Consider the following 18,627-nt stretch of genomic DNA (forward strand, 5'->3'; position numbering starts at 1 on the left):
TGAATCCTTTAATATATTATGGTTAGTGACTGAGAAGGGATGCTGTACCCATGTATTAAAAAGGCAACCTAATGGAGTGGGTATTTACAATATGATTGTCACCAAAGCAGAAAGTTGTATTGTTCAAAATGTACAAGCAAGTGGCTCAATGCATGGATCCTGTGATTTTTCATATTAAATCTTTATTTTGAGTCATCAATTCTTAACAAGAACTTCTCCACTTGGAACAATGGTGGCTACTTGATTGGTTTGATTGGGAGATCACCCACTGGCTTGAAGCAAATATAGTCAGCAGAAAAACTGTGCTTTTATTTCTGTTCCTTCTACTGTTTTGTGATTTTTCTCAGATTACCTGTTCACGTGACAATTTGCTAAAAGGCAAACTGAAGAACTAATGAGACACATCTGCCCAAAAAGCAGAACATCAAACACACACAAAACCCAATTTTAATTCTACACTGTTTCTGAGCTACCAAATTCCTCCTTGTATAAAAGTCATCGGAAATCGAAATGATAGCAGTAGTGATGTTAAACTATAAACCTATATAAATAGGTAAAATCATTGTTTAATATTTTGCATTTCCAGTCACTGTTTGGTTCCATTAATGGACATTAAAAGAGATATGTTCCTTGTAAGGAAGAGCGGCAGTACGCTCATTATCAGTTTAAAAAGCAGGCCACTTTATGAGATTTCTTTGTCATTTCCTTCTTTTACTTCTAGCTTCATTTCTGGGAGGTCCATACAAATTACGTACCTGGCTACAGCTTCACTGTATACAAAACCAGCGTCAGCTCGCTTTACGATTTCAAAACACAGATCCGCTCCGTCCATACTGTAGAGAAATATAAGAAAGGATATAAGGAAAGACAAAATTTCAGGAAGAAAACACTGAAAGTGAATACACTGTAACTAAGCTATTAGCTGACTTACAGCTGTAATAAATTATTTAAATCTCCTTTCTTTTGATGAAAAATAGATTATAAAGGACATTATAACTTAGTATTGAAAATCTACACAGAACGAAACAGGAAGAGCAAGCAAATGGTAACACCAAATAACATAAGGTATGGGAAATTACCTGTAAATTTACTTTAGGCTATCACAAAACAAAAAGTCTCATAAAAGGGCAATGTTGGGGGTTGGGGCATATTTTTGAATAAAATTCTGAAATTTCTATATCTAGTCATATCATAATATTTTAAGAATACAACAAAGATTCTACAACATTTACCTATAGTCATCACCACTAAATAGGAATTCAAGCTACATACTGTGAAAGGAAAAAAAATTATTACCTAATCAATAATTTATTTTTGTTTATACTTCAATTACCAAAGTAATTGCTACAAACATATTCTGTTACAGTAATGTGTTACTCTCTTGCCTCCAAACTTAAAATAGTTCTTTATTTCTCACCAGATCAGTAAGGCCTCTTGTTGTCTCAGGCATACCTTGCTTCTTCTATCTACTCTGTCTAATGACTTTTCAAGAATAATTCACCTTCTAGACAGATCAGTCTTTTTACTATTCCCTGAATATACAATTTTTTTTCTTTTTGCCATACACTTCTGTATATACTGCTTCCCACATTCAAACCCTACCTTAAATTCAAGGTCCATTCCAATCTCACCTTCCCCAGGAAGCCCCCTAGATTATCACCAGCCACATTAAGGCCTTCTTTTGCTTAAATTCTATAACAACCCTATATAGTCCATACTATAACACTTACACAGAAACATATTCATGCGTTTACAGGAAACTTTTGCCAGGTCATTACATATGTTAATCAATAGTTAGCTAACATTTTCATAAAGCTTAAAGGCTTATAAAGTGCTTTCAAGTTCAGTATCTTATTCATTCATCCATTTAGTAGCTCAGACACCAATATATCTATTGCAGGTATTATACTGAGAAAATAAAGACTTCTAGAAGGGAAAGCAAAGGAACTAACTACTCATTACTATTACTATTAATTAATAATTAGGTAATGAAATAACTAATAATCATTACTAACATTACTATTCATCAAGCATCATGGAAAGTGTTGTTTTATCTCTCTTCATTCTTATCATCACCACATGAGGTCAGCATCCTTCTCATTCTCAAATAATCTGAGCAGACAAGTATGTGACAGGGACAGAACTCAAAGCCCTACCTATATTCAATGCTCTTTCCATTATCTAGAGCTACAGTCACTAGGTGTGCAAGGAGCAAAGGTACACATTCAAGCTCAACAGTTCAACAATGGCGTAAAATCCTAAGGAACAAGTATATTTCATATTTTCACCATACTACCACCGAAAACCCAGAGAATACTAAGCACACAGTAAATATTTAATTAACGGTTGATTATATTACTTGAATTTTGGTGTGGTTTTATGTAAATGAAAATACTTTCACGTTAATACAAGGCCTTATAAATTTTACCTAGTTTCCATTTCATGGCCAATGAACATTTTCCAGTGTCAAGTAGAATTTTTCTCCAAAATAACTTCTAAGATGGCTCAGTCTACTCTGAAGGATGGCAGTGCCCTTTTTCCACCATCGGAAATAAAGCCTGGATGAATATGATCATGCGGCTGTGTGAACAACCATCCTACAAGCAGAGCTGCTAGGTCAAGGGGCATATACAATAATACTTTCTATATATACATGGAAAATTTTTAGCAATTTATACTGCTACTTCTAAGTGTGAAAGTGTTCTTTCCTCTATCTTGCCTCTGAGATGACTATTCTTTTTAATTTTTGCCAATCAGATAGGAGGAAAAAGAAGTCACTCATGATTGCTTTCATTTGCATTTCCTTGATTACCACAGAGGTGGAATATTATTGTGGGGATTTAAAAAAGCACTATTTTTAAAGCTGACTACAGTTTAAGCTGGTCAGTTACTCTGTGAGGACTAAAAACATGTAGTGAGGTAATTACAGTTTTGTTTAGACATTTTCTTTTTTAATTGCAAAATGTGAGGATAAGCACTATTCAGTCTAGATGAGACGAGTCAGGCAAAATAGACAGCTAAACTGACTACATCATAAAGAATACTTAGAGCTAGAGGGAGGCTTTTTTGGGGGGACCTGGAAGGGGGAACAGTCTTAGGGGTCGGAGAAGGTAGCAAAGTGGTAAGAGGCCAACACTTAAGGAGGGACCCAGTCAGTGGGAAATAACTGGAATTATTTACTGCCCTGTGCTACAATTACCAGCATGAATTGATCCATTTTTCCTGGTCATATCTGAAAGAGTAGGACTTGAAATGTCAATTTCTACATGTGCATATACACACGAAGGTATTTTTAGGTTTCTATTCTTTTCCACTATCTATTTTTATATCTAGTCCAAAACCATTTTAAATTCTGCAATAGTGTATTTTAATATATGGCAAAATAAGTTTCATTATTATTGTTTATCAATATTTTCTGAACAATTTTTTCCAGCTGTACTTTAAAATTAGTTTCTCAACAACAAAAAACAAACAAACCAATTGAAAAATGGGAAGAAGACCTAAATAGACATTTCTCCAAAGAAGACATACGGATGGCCAGTAGGCACATGAAAAGATGCTCAACATCACTAATTATTAGAGAAATGAAAATCAAAACTACGTTGAAGTACCACCTCACACCAGTCAGAATGGCTATCATTAATAAGTCTACAAATAAGAAATACTGGAGAGGGTGTGGAGAAAAGGGAACCCTCCACTGTCAATGGGAATGTAAATTGGTACAATCACTATGGAGAATAGTATGGAAGTTCCTCAGAAAACTAAAAATAAAATTAGCATATGATCCTGCAATCCCACTCCTGGGCATATATCTGGACAAAACTCTAATTCAAAAAGATACATGCACCATTATGTTCATAGCAGCACTATTCACAATAGCCAAGACATAAAAGCAACCTAAATGCCCATTGACAGATAAAAAGATTAAGAATTTATGGTGTATGTGTGTGTGTACGTACACACACACACACACACAGGAATACTACTCAGCCATAAAGAATGAAATAATGCCACCTGCAGCAACAAAGATGCAACTAGGGATTATCACACTAAGTGAAGTCAGAAGGATAAAGACAAATACCATATGATATCATTTATCTGTGGAATCTGAAATACGGCACAGATGAACCTATCTACAGACACAGAGAACAGACTTTGTGGTTGCCAAGGGGGAGGGAGGAGGGAATGGGATAGACAGGGAGGCTGGGTTAGTAGATGCAAACTATTACATTTAGAATGAATAAGCAATGAGGTCCTGCTATACATAGCACAGGGAACTATACCCAATCTTCTGGGACAGGTGAAAATAATACTAAAAAGAGTGTGTGTGTGTGTGTGTGTGTGTGTGTGTGTGTGTGGTGTGTGTGTGGTGTGTGTGTGTGTGTGTGTGTGTGTGTGTGTGTGTATGAATGACTGGGTTACTTTGCTGTATAGCAGAAATTGGCACAAACATGGTAAAATCAACTATACTTCAATAAAAATTTTTTAAATAAAATCAGTTTCTCCAATGCTGAAAATTTTTTATGTTTTGGCTGATATCGTGTCATATTTATAGATTAACCTGTAGAAATTAACATTTTCCTAACATCCTCATCCATGAACATGATATGCTTCTCCATTTCCTTTCATGTCTCTAAGTTATAGTTTTAAGGTTTTCTTCATATTGGTACAAGTACTGATTATTGGGTGCCCCCCCCCCAAGCATTTTATATTTTTAGTTGCTATTATAAATAGGATCTTTTGGTCATTATACATTTTTTTTTTTTGTCTTTTTAGGGCCACACCCTCAGCACATGGAGGTTCCCAGGCTAGGGGTTGAATCGGGAGTTGTTGCTGCTGGCCCACACCACAGCCACAGCAACGCCAGATCTGAGCTGTGTCTGTGACCTACACCACAGCTCACAGCTATGCTGGATCATTAACCCACTGGGCGAGGCCAGGGATCGAACCTGCAACCTTGTGGTTCCTGGTCAGATTCATTTCCACTGCGCCAAGACAGGAACCCCTGGCCATTATACATTTTTAATACAAAGGTTCATAAACAAGGGTACCAAACAAAATCACTTGTGTAGCTTTTAATATATGTAGGCATGCTCATTGAGGGATTAGTCTGAAAGTAAGTCATTACTGTGAAAGTAATTTTCTATTATTAAAGCTATTTGATTAGTTATTTGTAACATTAATTGATATTAAAGTAAAAGAGGCAATTTATTAATTTTAAATTTTATGAGGCACAGAAATAAAAACTAAAAGTACTGTTATTTACGCAAATTTTATTCAGCATAGAAACTTAAAATATACATATTCATAATACATTCAATCCCAATAACCTTGAACAAAAAGTTTGATGTGTCGATTCTTTGATAAACTTTATAATACATTGCTTCTAAAAACAATTATAAGACTTTGATTGCTTTTTTCTTTGACTTCCCATCTTAGGGTGTTTCTGAGGCTGCCAAGAAGCTTTAAAAAGCATGTTTGGAATTTCCCCAGTTGGTTCCAGTCTGAGGGAATGAAATGCGAGGGAGAAGAAACAATCCTATGGAAGAGTAGGGGAAATGTTTCTGTACCATATGCAGAGAAAAATTATGGGAAGTTTATTCTGAATTGTGAAAAGGGGTGAGACTGTGAATGTTTTAGCTATTCCCGTCTTTCCTCTGTCTGAATTTTTTGTTTTTCATATTACTTACCAAATTTAAAAGAAATCCAAAAACGAAATGCTCCAAACAAACAAAACAGACCACAGGTCTAGAGGCACAAAGTATGGCTTGGCTGTATGTTCAAGTAATCAGAATATGCCACCCCAAAATATGCCACTTTAGCACAGGATTATTTTGGCAATTGAAAAACAGCAGACAAAAGGAAAAATTCTCCAGTCTCCTCCATTTTGCCTAAAAATAGGATACACGTTTCATTTTGTAAAGGTGCTTCCCTCTCATGTACCAGCAAGAAGAAAACTACTATCTACATAACAAACTTTACTAAATAACTCTTATTTACCATATATTTCCTGGTCACTTTCCCACAATTTCCCCCCCAACCCAGATGCCCAAATCCCTCCCCTTCCTTTGTCTAGTCTCTTCACTTTCACTCTTTGTCAAAACGGTATATAAGCCTCTGGATCTAACTGCTCCTGTCTGTGGCTTGGCTCTCACTTTGTTTCTGTGAGCACCCACCCCTCCATGTGCAAATGAAAATCTTTTGTCAGTTTATCAGCCATTTGTCAGTTTAATCTGCAGATTCCAGTCACATAACCTAAGAAGGTAGAGGGAAGTTTGTTTTCTTTCTCTAAATCCTCTAAGATATATGCTGTAAAAGCAGAGAAAGAGGGGGCTTGCAGGAGACTAGTCCCTGGTTGCATGAAGAAATGCTTCTCAAATTAACTACAGTGAAGGACTAGTTTTTCCCTCCCCAGGTATATTAAGAACTGATTTTTTTAATTAAGTACAAAATCATGTGCTATGACTTCACAGCAATGTAAAATTGCTCTAACAGTTTCTAGATACTTATGCTCAATTTCTATTCTTATCTCATTATAGAGTGGTAATGGTTGGTAGACTGTAATTTGCCTGCCATCTATTCTTTGAGAACCGTGTAAAAGACAGACCAAGTCTGGATTTCTCTGACCAGCACTTCCTCTGAAGGTGACAAAAACTGGAAGAATTTTTTTTTTTAATTTAAGCATTAAAAGAATTAGCAGTATAATGAGTGAAAAACTACCTACTAAGAAAAAAGAAAGAATTAAAGCTCAAAGAGGTAAGCAAGAGCTGCTTCTGCTCTGGGGATAGGGAAGGACTATAGGAAGAAGGCGCTTTGGGGAAACTCTGGAGAAGTGGAAGGAGGCAGATGGAGATTGACAGTCCAACTCCTTCTGTACCAGGGTGACCCAAGAGGAAAGACAGAGCTATTCCTTTGGCACGCCCCAGAAGAACCCATCAAAGACTATGGCTCTGAGAAAACACCTCATGCTCTGGGCTCGAGTCATATAAAGAGGTGCATTTTGAAACTTAGGGTGTATAATATATTCTGGTATACCTTATTGGTAGCATAGAAAAACCCCAATGCTTAACATGGAGATAAAAGCTGGATTTAAAAAGTTTAGCAAGAAACAAGAAATTATCAAAAGTGACATTATACATCTGAAAAAGCAGAAAGAAATTTCAGAATGGAAAAATATAAAATCAAAATGAAGAACTTGAGCAAATTAGATAGTTGAAGAAAAAAATGTGAATGAGAAGATAATCACATTGAAGGATGAAGAGAGAAAACATGGAAAATGTAAAAGTGAGAATAAGAAACAGAGGATTACAGTGAGAAAGTCAGCATATATTTATTGACATTTCAAAAGTGAAAAGAAAAAAGAGCAGAAGCAATAGTGAAAATATAATAATGACTGATAATTACCCAGAAATGATTAAAGATACCAAGCCACTATTAGAAAAGTCCAGTAAACATCGGGTAAGATAAAGAAGTCCACAGGTAAGATATGTATCAGTGAAAACTGCAGGAAACTAAAGACAAGTAGAAAAATCCCAAAAACAGTGAAAGAAAAGAATGGACTGACATCTGCCTTTTTAGTAGGAACAGTGGAAAGTTATCTTAAAATAACTGCTAATCTCAAATTCTCTTCTCACTAAATAAACCTTTAGAGAAGAAAGGTGAAAAATATTTCTTTCAGATAAGCAAAAGACAGTTTTCAACCAGCATACCTGTCTCTGAAGGAAATACAAAAGAAAATTCCTCAGGTAGAAGAAAAATGAAGTCAACTGAAAACTCAGCAAGGTATGAAAAATATAAAATGTGGTAAATATGTAGGTGAGCCTAAATGCACAATGATTATAAAAACAACGATTTTCTCAGTCTCTTTCTGGACAGAGAGAGACCACATACAACAGTCACTGTGCAAACAGAGAGAGAAGATAAGTGGTTGGAGTAAGGGGATTGATTGATTTTAAACAAAAATACCTAATAAGAACAACTCACAAGTCAGGAGGCATGCTGTAATTTCTAGGACTACCACTACGTTCTCCAACTTTTTGAGGTAAGGGCCATTTTCTACTTTTAAAGATTGTTGAGAATCTCAAAGGGATTGTGTTTGTGTAGATTTTATCTACCAACATTTGCTATATTAAAATTAAAAAACAGAAATTAAAAAGAACTTATTTTAAAATAATAATTAGCCAATTACATGTTAGCAAAAATTTTTTTTTTCATGAAAATTAACTATGTGTTTTAAAACAAAATAAATTCAGGAGTTCCCATTATGGCTCAGTTGTTAACAAATCCGACTAGGAACCATGAGGTTGCAGGTTCGATCCCTGGCCTCGCTCAGTGGGTTAAGGATCCGGCGTTGCTGTGAGCTATGGTGTAGGTTGCAGATGCGGCTCGGATCCCGAGTTGCTGTGAGCTATGGTGTAGGTTGCAGATGCGGCTCGGATCCCGAGTTGCTGTGGCTGTGGCGTAGGCCGGCGACTGCAGCTCCGATTAGACCCCTGGCCTGGGAATCTCCATATGCTGCAGGAGCGACCCTAGAAAAGACCCCCCCCCAAAAAAAAATTTCAGCGAGAAGAGTGGTACTGCTTCATATTTTGCAAATCTCGTTCCTTTCCAGTTTAATAGAAGACAGATTCTCAGATCTGCTTCTACATTCAATCTCTTACAAAGTTACTTGCTTGAGGTAAATGAAGAAAATCAGGCTTCACAGAGATATAAAATTGGAAGAAGAAGGTATATTTTAGTAGTCCTTGCAGCTATCTGTAAATATTCTTCTTCTTCTTTTTATCTGGCTGTACCCACAACATGTGGAAATTCCTGAGCCAGGGTTCAAACCCGCACCACAGCAGCCATTTGAGCTGTGTTAGTGACAATGCCAGATCCTTAACCTGCTAAGCCACCAGGGAACTCCAAGACTCAATAATCGGTGGTTTCCTCAGACTCAAACATTTTGAAACCAAATTTATGTTCACCAAAGGGGAAACATGGGGTGGGGGTGGCAGGGTAAGTTAGAGGGTTGGGATTGATATACACACATTATTACATATGGAGTAGATGGGTAAAGGAGACCTACTGTATAGCACAGAGATGTTTACACAGAACTGTGCAGGAGCTTGTCTGGGAAAATAACCTGAAAAGGAATGGATATAAGTGATTTACGTTGCTGTATGTCTGAGATTAATGGAACTTTGTGAGTTAACTCTATTTCAATAAAACTTAAAAATCTATAAGGCTGCAAGAACATATACAAAATATCCATTTCTGGGAAATGGAAATATGAATGAGTTCTATTATCTTCTTAGTATTTTTCTGCTTTTATAAGTGTATATTCAGAAAAATATTGTTTATTATTGGGAAAAATAATTTACTTTATAAAGAAAAGTTGTAACGTCCTGATATATATAATTAAGAACTAATTTTTTAAAACAATAATTGCTTTAAACTTTCCCTAACTGGAATTATTTACTGGAAATAATATGGGAGCTCTACCATAAAAAAATAAAGAATGGGTAGTTTCCTAGAGGTATATTGCAAGGTGGAATCTGAAACCATATCAATGAACTTTTTGATTATTCTGTCATTATTCTGTCTTGCTCTCTGAATAGATCTTTGAGCTGTGCATGACTCTGTAACATTACAGTCATTAAAAACACTGGTCCACTGAGTTATGCACTTTCCGAATACTGAGACATTTAATTACATGGTATTGAAAATCACATTCATTAATACCACCACTGATTACATTAAAACATTAAGTCCTGGGAAGCTGTTAAAACTCATGGTGGCAGATATGTTTTCCATAATTCTAATTTTCACTTGAAAATTTGAATTTTATCATTGGTAACCACTACTATGAGTTATTTTCCTGGAAGCAGCAGGCTCACATCCTTCATTTTTGATTGACTGTCAGCCACGTATTCAAGTATGAGTAACCGTGGTTTGTCTGTTAGTCATTCTTCCAAGTAAAAATGATGTTATAGAAACACTCACACAAAATATTAGTTCAGTTTACAACTCAAAAAAAATTTCACAAGTGGATTCATGAGACCCAGCAAAATTTAAAGGACTATAAGCACTCAAGTGTGTATTTCCTAATCACAGTGTATGTTAGAAATAAATGAAATAAGTAGAAAATTCCCAAATGCTTGGAAACAGTAATATATGCTAAATAACCCATGAATCAAAGGAGAAATCACACTGGCTGCACAATATGAATGTACTTAATATCACTGAACTGTACACTTTGAAATCATTAAGATAGTTACATTTTATGTGTATTTGACCATAATAAAAAACTAAAGAGGAAATCACATTGAAAATTAGAAAGCATATCCAACGATGATAATGAAAATAGTACATATCAAAACTTACGCAAGATTGAGGTGCTGTCATTATTAGAACCACTAATATAGAAATGGCCGGAAAAAGGAATTGGGGTATAGGTCTAATCTTCCAGTATGAGAAGCTAGCTAGATACACAGACAACCACAGACACACACACACTCACTCACTCTCTCTCTCTCTCTCTCTCTCTCTCTCTCCCCTCTCAGTGTTAGAGACACTTTTGTTGTATCAGGTTATCCACTCATGAAGAAAAGAAGTACATCAATATAACTTTTCCAATGGACAATTTTATAATGCTTGACAAAGGACTCAAAAATGTGCATGCCTTTGACATAATAATTTCATTCCAAGACAAATAATCAGGGATACTTTCCAAGTTTTAATGACAAGGGTTTATCATAGCTCTTTATAATCTAATAGAGAGAAGTCAGAAACAACATAAATGCCCAACAACAGAAGAATGATTAAATAAATTGTGGTAAATCCACAGAGTAGAATATTATGCTGTCATTAAAATGATACTATAGAAGTATATTCACTGATATAGAAAGCTGTTCATAACATATTAAGATGTATATACATATATATGCATATCTCTCTATGAAGATGCACTGAGATATTACAACAGGGTGTTAAAGAGTGAGTGGGTAGGATTGTGTTTGGATTTTTTTTGTTGTTTTCTTTTTACTTTTTCTTTTTTTGCTTTTATTTTTAGGGCAACACCTGCGGCATATGGAAGTTCCCAGGCTAGGGGCTGAATGGGAGCTGCAGCTGCCGGCCTACGCCACACCTGGGATCCAAGCCACGCTTATGACCTACACTACAGCTCAGGGCAACACCAGATCCTCAACCCACTGAGAGACGCCAGGGATCAAACCCACATCATCATGGACACTGTTTGGGTTTGTAACCAGCTAAACTACAATGGGAGCTCCTCTTTTTACTTTAAAAAAATGAACAGGTACTACCATTCTTATACTAAAAACAGTTCTAAATGTTAAAAAAAAATACAAAAATACTCCTTCAGGATGCAGCTAAAACAGTATTTACAGAGCAGTTTTAAAACTTTAAAATTATTTAACAGAAATATTACAAATACTGATGGAAAAATATCAGAAAATAAGAAATAGGAGTTCCCGTCATGACTCAGTAGAAACAAATCTGACTAACATCCATGAGGACGTAGGTTCAATCCCTGGCCTCCCTCAGTGTGTTAAGGATCTAGTGCTGCCATGAGCTGTGGTGTAGGTCATGTGGCACAGATCTGGCATTGCTGTGGCTATGGCATAGGCCATAAGCTGTAGCTAGGATTCGACCCCTAGCCTGGGAACTTCCATATGCCATGGGTGTGGCCCTTAAAAAAGACCGAAAAAAAAAACAAAAAAAAAAACCACAACACCAAAACTAAAGTCAGTGACGTTCCATCAGGATAATTTGTTTTAAAAGAAAAGTAAATTAAATCCAATGAAGGTAGAAGGAAGTAATAATGAGCAGACATTAATAAAAAACAAAGCAAAGAGCAAAACAAAAAAATAGGTTTTTTGAAAACATTAATAAAACTGAACTAGAAAATCTCCAATGTTTGAAATTTATTACACAGATGTCAGAATAAATCATTAGAAAATTAAACACATCAGAACTTGTAAAATGTAAGTAAAGTAGTACTTAGTGGGATACTTACTGCAGTATATACATATACTGCAGGCTCAAAATTTACGAAAAGCATCCTTCCCCACAAGTTATATAAAGATCATCAAACTAAATTCAAACAAATTAGAAGGAAATAAGGACAGAAATTAATGAAATGGAAAACAAACATATTAAGAGAGATTCACAAAGCTAAAAGTTGTTCCCTGTGAAATGATGAATTTTGGCAAGACTGATTAAAAAAAGAGAAGGCATAAACAGCAGCCAATATTAAGAATGAAAAAGGAGACATCGTTCATATCCTGCAGACATGGTACTGAAACTTTATGCATGCCCCAAGTTTGAAAATCTATATGAAATAGACAGATTTCAAAAAAAAAAAAAACTCATCAAAACACAAGCAAGCAGAATTGGAAAGCCTGATTAATTCTTTACTGATTAAAGGAACTTAATCTGTAATTTAAAACTTTCTAGCAGAGAAAACTTTGGGCCTCGATGGCATTTCTGAATAAGTTCTACTGAACATTTTGAGGAGAAATTAAATAAATAAAAAGCAGAAACAGTTTCCAATTCATTTTACAAAGGTAGCTTAACCTAGATGCCAAAACCTGTTACGGATAGCATGAAAAATTTAAAGGACAATCTCACTAATGAGCATAGATACAAATAAGCCAAACAAAACATCAGCAGACCAAATCCAGAATATTTTAATATGACATCAGGATCAAGATGGGTTTACCAAAGGAAAGCAAAACTATTTTAACATTTGGAATTCAATTAGTAAAATTCTGAGCATCGAGATAGGTTAAAGAAGAAAAAATTATGACCATCCCAATAAATGCCAAAAACATTTAATAAAACTATGTATTTAAACCTTAAGAAATTCATAGATCAAGAACAAGACAAAAATGCCCATTCCAACAGCTTATAATCAACAATATTCTGGAGGTCCTGGACAGTGAAGTAAGGGCACAATAAAGAAATGAAATGTATGAGAATTGAAAAGGAAGAAACAAACTGTAATTACTTACAATGCTATAACTACGTATATAGAATATTCAAAATAACCTAAGGCAAAATCAAAATTAATCAGAATTTAGCAAAATCATTATCAGAAAAATGAAGTTTTAGAATAATTTTGTCTTTTAAAGAACACAGAAATAAATCCAATAAAATGATGTACAGGACCTCTAGGGAGGAAAGTATGATATTAGCAGAAATTAAACAACTAAAATCAGTGGAGAGAAAATTATCCTGTTCACAGATTGGAAGACTATTAGGAACTGCCAATCTTTCCCAAATTAAAGCATAAATTCAATGGAATCCCAATCAAAATCCCAACAGGTATTGTAGAAACTCTCAAGGATAAAGGTTTGCATCTATTAACTCCAAATTCCCAATACAATCCACTCCCTCCCCCTCCCCCTTGGCAACCACAAGTCTGTTCTCCAAGTCCATGATCTCCTTTTCTGTGGAAAGGTTCATTTGTGCTGTATATAAGGTTCCAGATATAAGTGATATCATATATTTGTCTTTCTCTTTCTGACTTACTTCACTTAGTATAAGAGTCTCTAGTTCCATCCACGCTGCTGCGAATGGCAATATTTTGTTCTTTTTAAAGGCTGAGTAGTATTCCATTGTTTGGGGTTAACAGATGCAAACTATTGCCTTTGGAATGGATAAGCAATGAGATCCTGCTGTAGAGCACTGGGAACTGTATCTAGTCACTTCTGATGGAGCATGATAATGTGAGAAAAAAGAATGTACACATGTATGTGTAACTGGGTCACCTTGCTGTACAGTAGAAAACTGAAAGAACACTGGAAACCAGTTATAATGGAAAAAATAAAAATTGTTATTAAAAAAATTGTCATCATGCTCTAAAAAAAAACTCTCAAGGAGAATCTTAAATGCATATGGAATTGCAAATGGACAAGAAGATCCAACTTACTTTAGGAGAATACTAAGGAGGGAAGATTTGCTCTTCTTGACTTCAAAATTTTGCAATATAAAGTTTAGTAATTAAGGCTGTATACTATTGAAAATAGGATAGACAAACAGGATAGTAACACATAACAGCAAGCCTAGAAACAGGGCCATACATGTATGGATGCCTGACTTAGGACAAAAAGGTGAGTGCAAATTATTGGGCAAAGATAGTCTCTTCAAATAAAGGTGTGCTTCAGTGTACCTGAATGTTCAAAGCAGCACTGTTCACAATCGTCACTAGGTGTCCACAACCCATAATGCCCACTGGTAGTAGAATGGGGAAAACATTGATAGAAAGCAGACACAGCAGAACATAAACTGTATCATTTCTTTTATATACAGTTAAAAAACAGGATAATCTTACTTTGTTGTAATAATTAAAGTTAGGATTTTGTGACAGGTATTTTCTATGTGCTTTACATGCATTAATTCATTTAATAGTTATGAGAAGTGTATGAGGTAAGTATTTTGTTACTACCCCTATTTTACTCAAGAGAAAACTGAGAAAAGGCAAAGGTTAGGTAAACTTGTCCAAGACATCACACAGCTAGTAAGAAACAGACCCAGGACTGAAACTTACGCCATCTGACTTCAGAGTCCATACATCACTGCTCCCCTCAAAATGCTCAGGTTACAAAGAGGGAGGGAAACTTCTAACTTCTGCTCAAGGTTCTGAGTTACTTAACAGAAGTTAAGAGATTATAGCTGAGAAGGTAAAATCCTACTATAAGGGAGGGCTCTATACAACAAATCCTTTTTCATAGTGTTATGGGGGCCCCATGCTCCAGAACCACCTATGGGGATCTTTGAAATGCAGAGGCTCAGGAGTTCCCACTGTGACCCAGTAGGTTAAGAACCTGACTAGTATCCATGAAGATGCAGGTTGGATCCCTGGCCTTGCTCAGTGGGTTAAGGATCTGGCACTGCCATGAGCTGAGGTGCAGGTCACAGACTCAGCTAAGATCTGGCATTGCTGTGGCTGTGGCACAGGCCAGCAGCTGCAGCTCCAATTCAACCCCTAGCCTGGGAACCTCCCTATGCTGCATGTGCAGGCTTAAAAAGGAGAAGGAAGGAAGGAAGGAAGGAAGGAAGGAAGGAAGGAAGGAAGGAAGGAAGGAAGGAAGGAAGGAAGGAAGGAAGGAAGGAAGGAAGGAAGGAAAAGGAAAGGAAGGAAGGAAGGAAAAGGAAAGGAAGGCAGACAGGTAGGCAGACGCTCCATCTCCATCCCCGCAGATGATACACGTGACTACTGTATTGTTGATATGGTTCAAATGAATTCTCTATACTTACTAAGTTTGTCAATTAAAGCTTTAATCCTTGCATATATAAATCAATCTCTACTGATTAGGAAAAAACACAACTTTAATTCTGCTTTATTTCCTTCCAAATCAGGGCTGTGCTTGTGGTACTTACTATCTTGATGTCTTCACAAATGTCCTATCACCTTTTCCTAATACTTTTGCTCTCTTTATGGCCCTGCTAGGAATGTCCTCTCTCCACTTATCCACTGGTCTCTCTTTTACGTTGATGATCTTCATCAACTTTGTACAAGCCTACCTGTCTGTTCCAGCTCCCCAGTGTTTCCTCCATTGATCTCTTAGAGCCCTAAGGATCTGTGGCTCTCTATGGTCATTTAGACATACACTACCAGTTATTATGATTCATTTCATGGATAGGCACCTGACTGGTCTGTACAGTTTGACTATAAACAACTTCAGGGCATAAACAGGTCTTTTATCTCAGCATAATATCCCACATATTGATGAATATTTAGAAATATTTGTTGGTGGTGAATTCATTTCTGAAAGAGAAAGAGGAGTCATTGGAAATCTGACCTTTTTTTAAAAAAAACCCTTCGTCCATCTAAACTATGCCATTTTGGGGAGGAGTTAGAACAGTGCATATGAGCATTTCAATGGAAGGGAAAGGCACATCTTTAAGAGATGCAGACAGTCTCCATGGAATAAGCAGCCTCTGAGAAGGGTCCTGAGGAAAAGTAGTGGGGGAGAGAGAAGAGGCGTGGATGAGAATGAGAGAGAGTGAGAGAGTTGGGGGGTGGTGGGGACTGCAAGATAGATAAGAGGAGAGTAGCTTCTCAAAGCATTTCCTCTGATAAGCAACAATAATAAGGCTTAGAGCACTAGGAAATGAGTCCACATGTTAGGTGGGTTTGTGGTAGATGGTGGAAATATTTGAGAGGTCATCATTTGAGCTAGGCTCTCCTCTCCTATCTATACTGTAAACAGGGTGCAATCAGTAAGAACTTGGACAGGGGCCAGAGAAGGTACTTACACAGGATTGTTAACTGTGATAGGCAAGTAGATAGAAACCATCACCTTTTTTTTTTTTTTTTTTTTTTTTTTGGTCTTTTCTAGGGCCGCTCCTGCGGCACATGGAGATTCCAGGCTAGGGGTCTAATCGGAGCTGTAGCCACCGGACTAGACCACAGCCACAGCAACTCGGGATCCGAGCCGTGTCTGCAACCTACACCACAGCTCACGGCAACGCCAGATCGTCGACCCACTGAGCGAGGCCAGGGATCAAACCCGCAACCTCAAGGTTCCTAGCTGGATTCGCTAACCACTGTGCCACGACAGGAACTCCGTCCTCACCTTTTCAATGGAGAAAGGGGATGTGCACTGTAACGGGAACTGCATAACAAGACGATTCACATATACTGTCAAATACATTAAAGTGACTAAGCATACCCCTGTGTGCCTATGTGCCAGCTGTATTTCTTTTAGTGGGAACTGTCTATTCTTGTCCTTGCCCAATTCTATATGAAGCCTAATACCTTCCCTTCCATTGGAGTGAGCTCTCTATGTTCAGTAGAATGAAGCCCTTTTATATGTCAATATGGAAGTAAATTAATTTTCTAGTTTTTTCAATTTTAGTTCAATCTATTGATGTTTTTTTTGTGAATCCCAGTCCTTTGAAGTTATAAAAGCTCTCCAAAGATCTGTTAAATAATTTTATTTTTTGCTAGCTTTCCTATGATTTGATTTGTTTATATAAACGCTGTTCTGTCTATGGTTTTCTTTTTTGGGAGGAAGGGTTAGATCTAAATTGACTTCTGAATTGCTAATTAGTTTTCTCAACACTATTTAAAAATCCTTCTTTTCCCTATTATATTTACTATACTTTATCATATGTCCTGCTGAAAGGCCTCCTTTGAAAAAGGAATGCCTGGTACTGCCTGGCTCACAAGCTGTGTTTCTTGTCCCATATTCTTCTAAGTGGATCAGATGCCAAGTGTGGCCTTTGGTATGTTGTGGGTCTGAATGTTTAGTAGTGTCTAAAAAGAAGACTCTCACTGATGGGTCCTATAAATGAGGCAACATCTGAAGGGGACTTCTTATAGCTCCTTGAGGAAATGAAAATACCAAAAAGGAAAGTACAACTGAGGGTAAGCAGACCCAAGGAGAAAGAGCACCAGAAAAGGGCAAAGGTCATCAAGAGGGAAGATAGAGCACATCACACAAATTGTTATACTTCACAATTTTGCCTGGGACCAGCAGGGTACAGATTCAAAGCTGTTGTGGCCCCAATGCTGTTGGTGGCCTCCCTTAGTCCAGGCCCACCTGGAGCATTTGCAGGGCCTGAGACAAGCATACAAATGGAAGCCCGTGAGAACGTATGTCTAAATACTTAAAAGTTATCAACTCATAAACTGCTAAGTATGTTCTAGTCTTCAATCTTGATCCATAAGGACCTATGAGGTTAGGTTCTATTAAGAATTCTTGGGTTCTTCAGACCTTCTCACCAGAACATGACATCTTGGGGTATCCGGTCCTTGGCCTGCCCTCCATTTCTACCCTACCCCTAGCTTCACGCCTAATCTCATAGACTTCTTAGGCCACGACTGATGGCCCAGGGTATAAGAGGGGCCAGTCCAATCACAGACTTTACAACTATTTAACAAGGACACTGACTTCCCGTCTTAGAATGGTGTCTTCTGTCACCACTCCTCTATTTGTTTTTATTTCTTAATGCTGGGTCAGTTAAGGTTCTTAGTTACAAGAAACAGAAAACAACTGGCTCATTTAAGGAGAAAAGGAGTTTATTAACAGGACACTGGATTGCTCATGGAGTGGTAGGGAGGCCTATAAAACCAAGACTGGTACTTTGCAGTCAGAAACAATACCCTGAACTGATGGGACGAAGGCACCACTGCGGTTGTTCTACACCAGCTGCAGCAGCTTGCACCACTGTCTCTGTTAATGTTAGATGTTGGAAGCCATCCGAGTGCTATTACCACTATTCCAGCAATCGTCCCTGAGAGTTCCACATGGTGCTTGCATTTTTGCCACTAACTGTAACATCATGAGCAGATGTCTGACTCATGAAACCCGTGTCATATTCCCACATTCCAACTGTCAAGAAGAGCAAATACCTGGCATTTTTAGTTTCTACAGTAGAAGATGGGTTTTGTCTTCCATCAAGATCCTTAAGGTGGGGGATTCTATAAATACTAGAACAGGTCTAAGGCATTGGACAGACAAAAACAAGGAAAAAATGACCCCTATATATAGCTTCTGTTCTCCAGTCTAACATTAACTGCCTATGGGACCTAGCTCATGCCACTTAACTGAGCTGACAAGGACTCCTCAATAAAATGATGAGATTTGATTTAGTAACCTCTAAAGTCTCTTA

General features: G+C 37.0%; 1 protein-coding gene across 1 annotated transcript in view; it reads right to left on the reverse strand.

The window, feature by feature from the left end:
• CASK (calcium/calmodulin dependent serine protein kinase) overlaps nucleotides 1-18,627 on the reverse strand; it is a 368,751-nt gene that overhangs the window by 182,204 nt on the left and 167,920 nt on the right. The window contains 1 exon segment of the mRNA XM_003360270.5: nucleotides 756-833. Coding sequence (XP_003360318.2) covers nucleotides 756-833 — 78 coding nt within the window.

Source organism: Sus scrofa, chromosome X, assembly GCF_000003025.6.
Source record: "Sus scrofa isolate TJ Tabasco breed Duroc chromosome X, Sscrofa11.1, whole genome shotgun sequence".
Lineage (NCBI taxonomy): Eukaryota > Metazoa > Chordata > Mammalia > Artiodactyla > Suidae > Sus > Sus scrofa.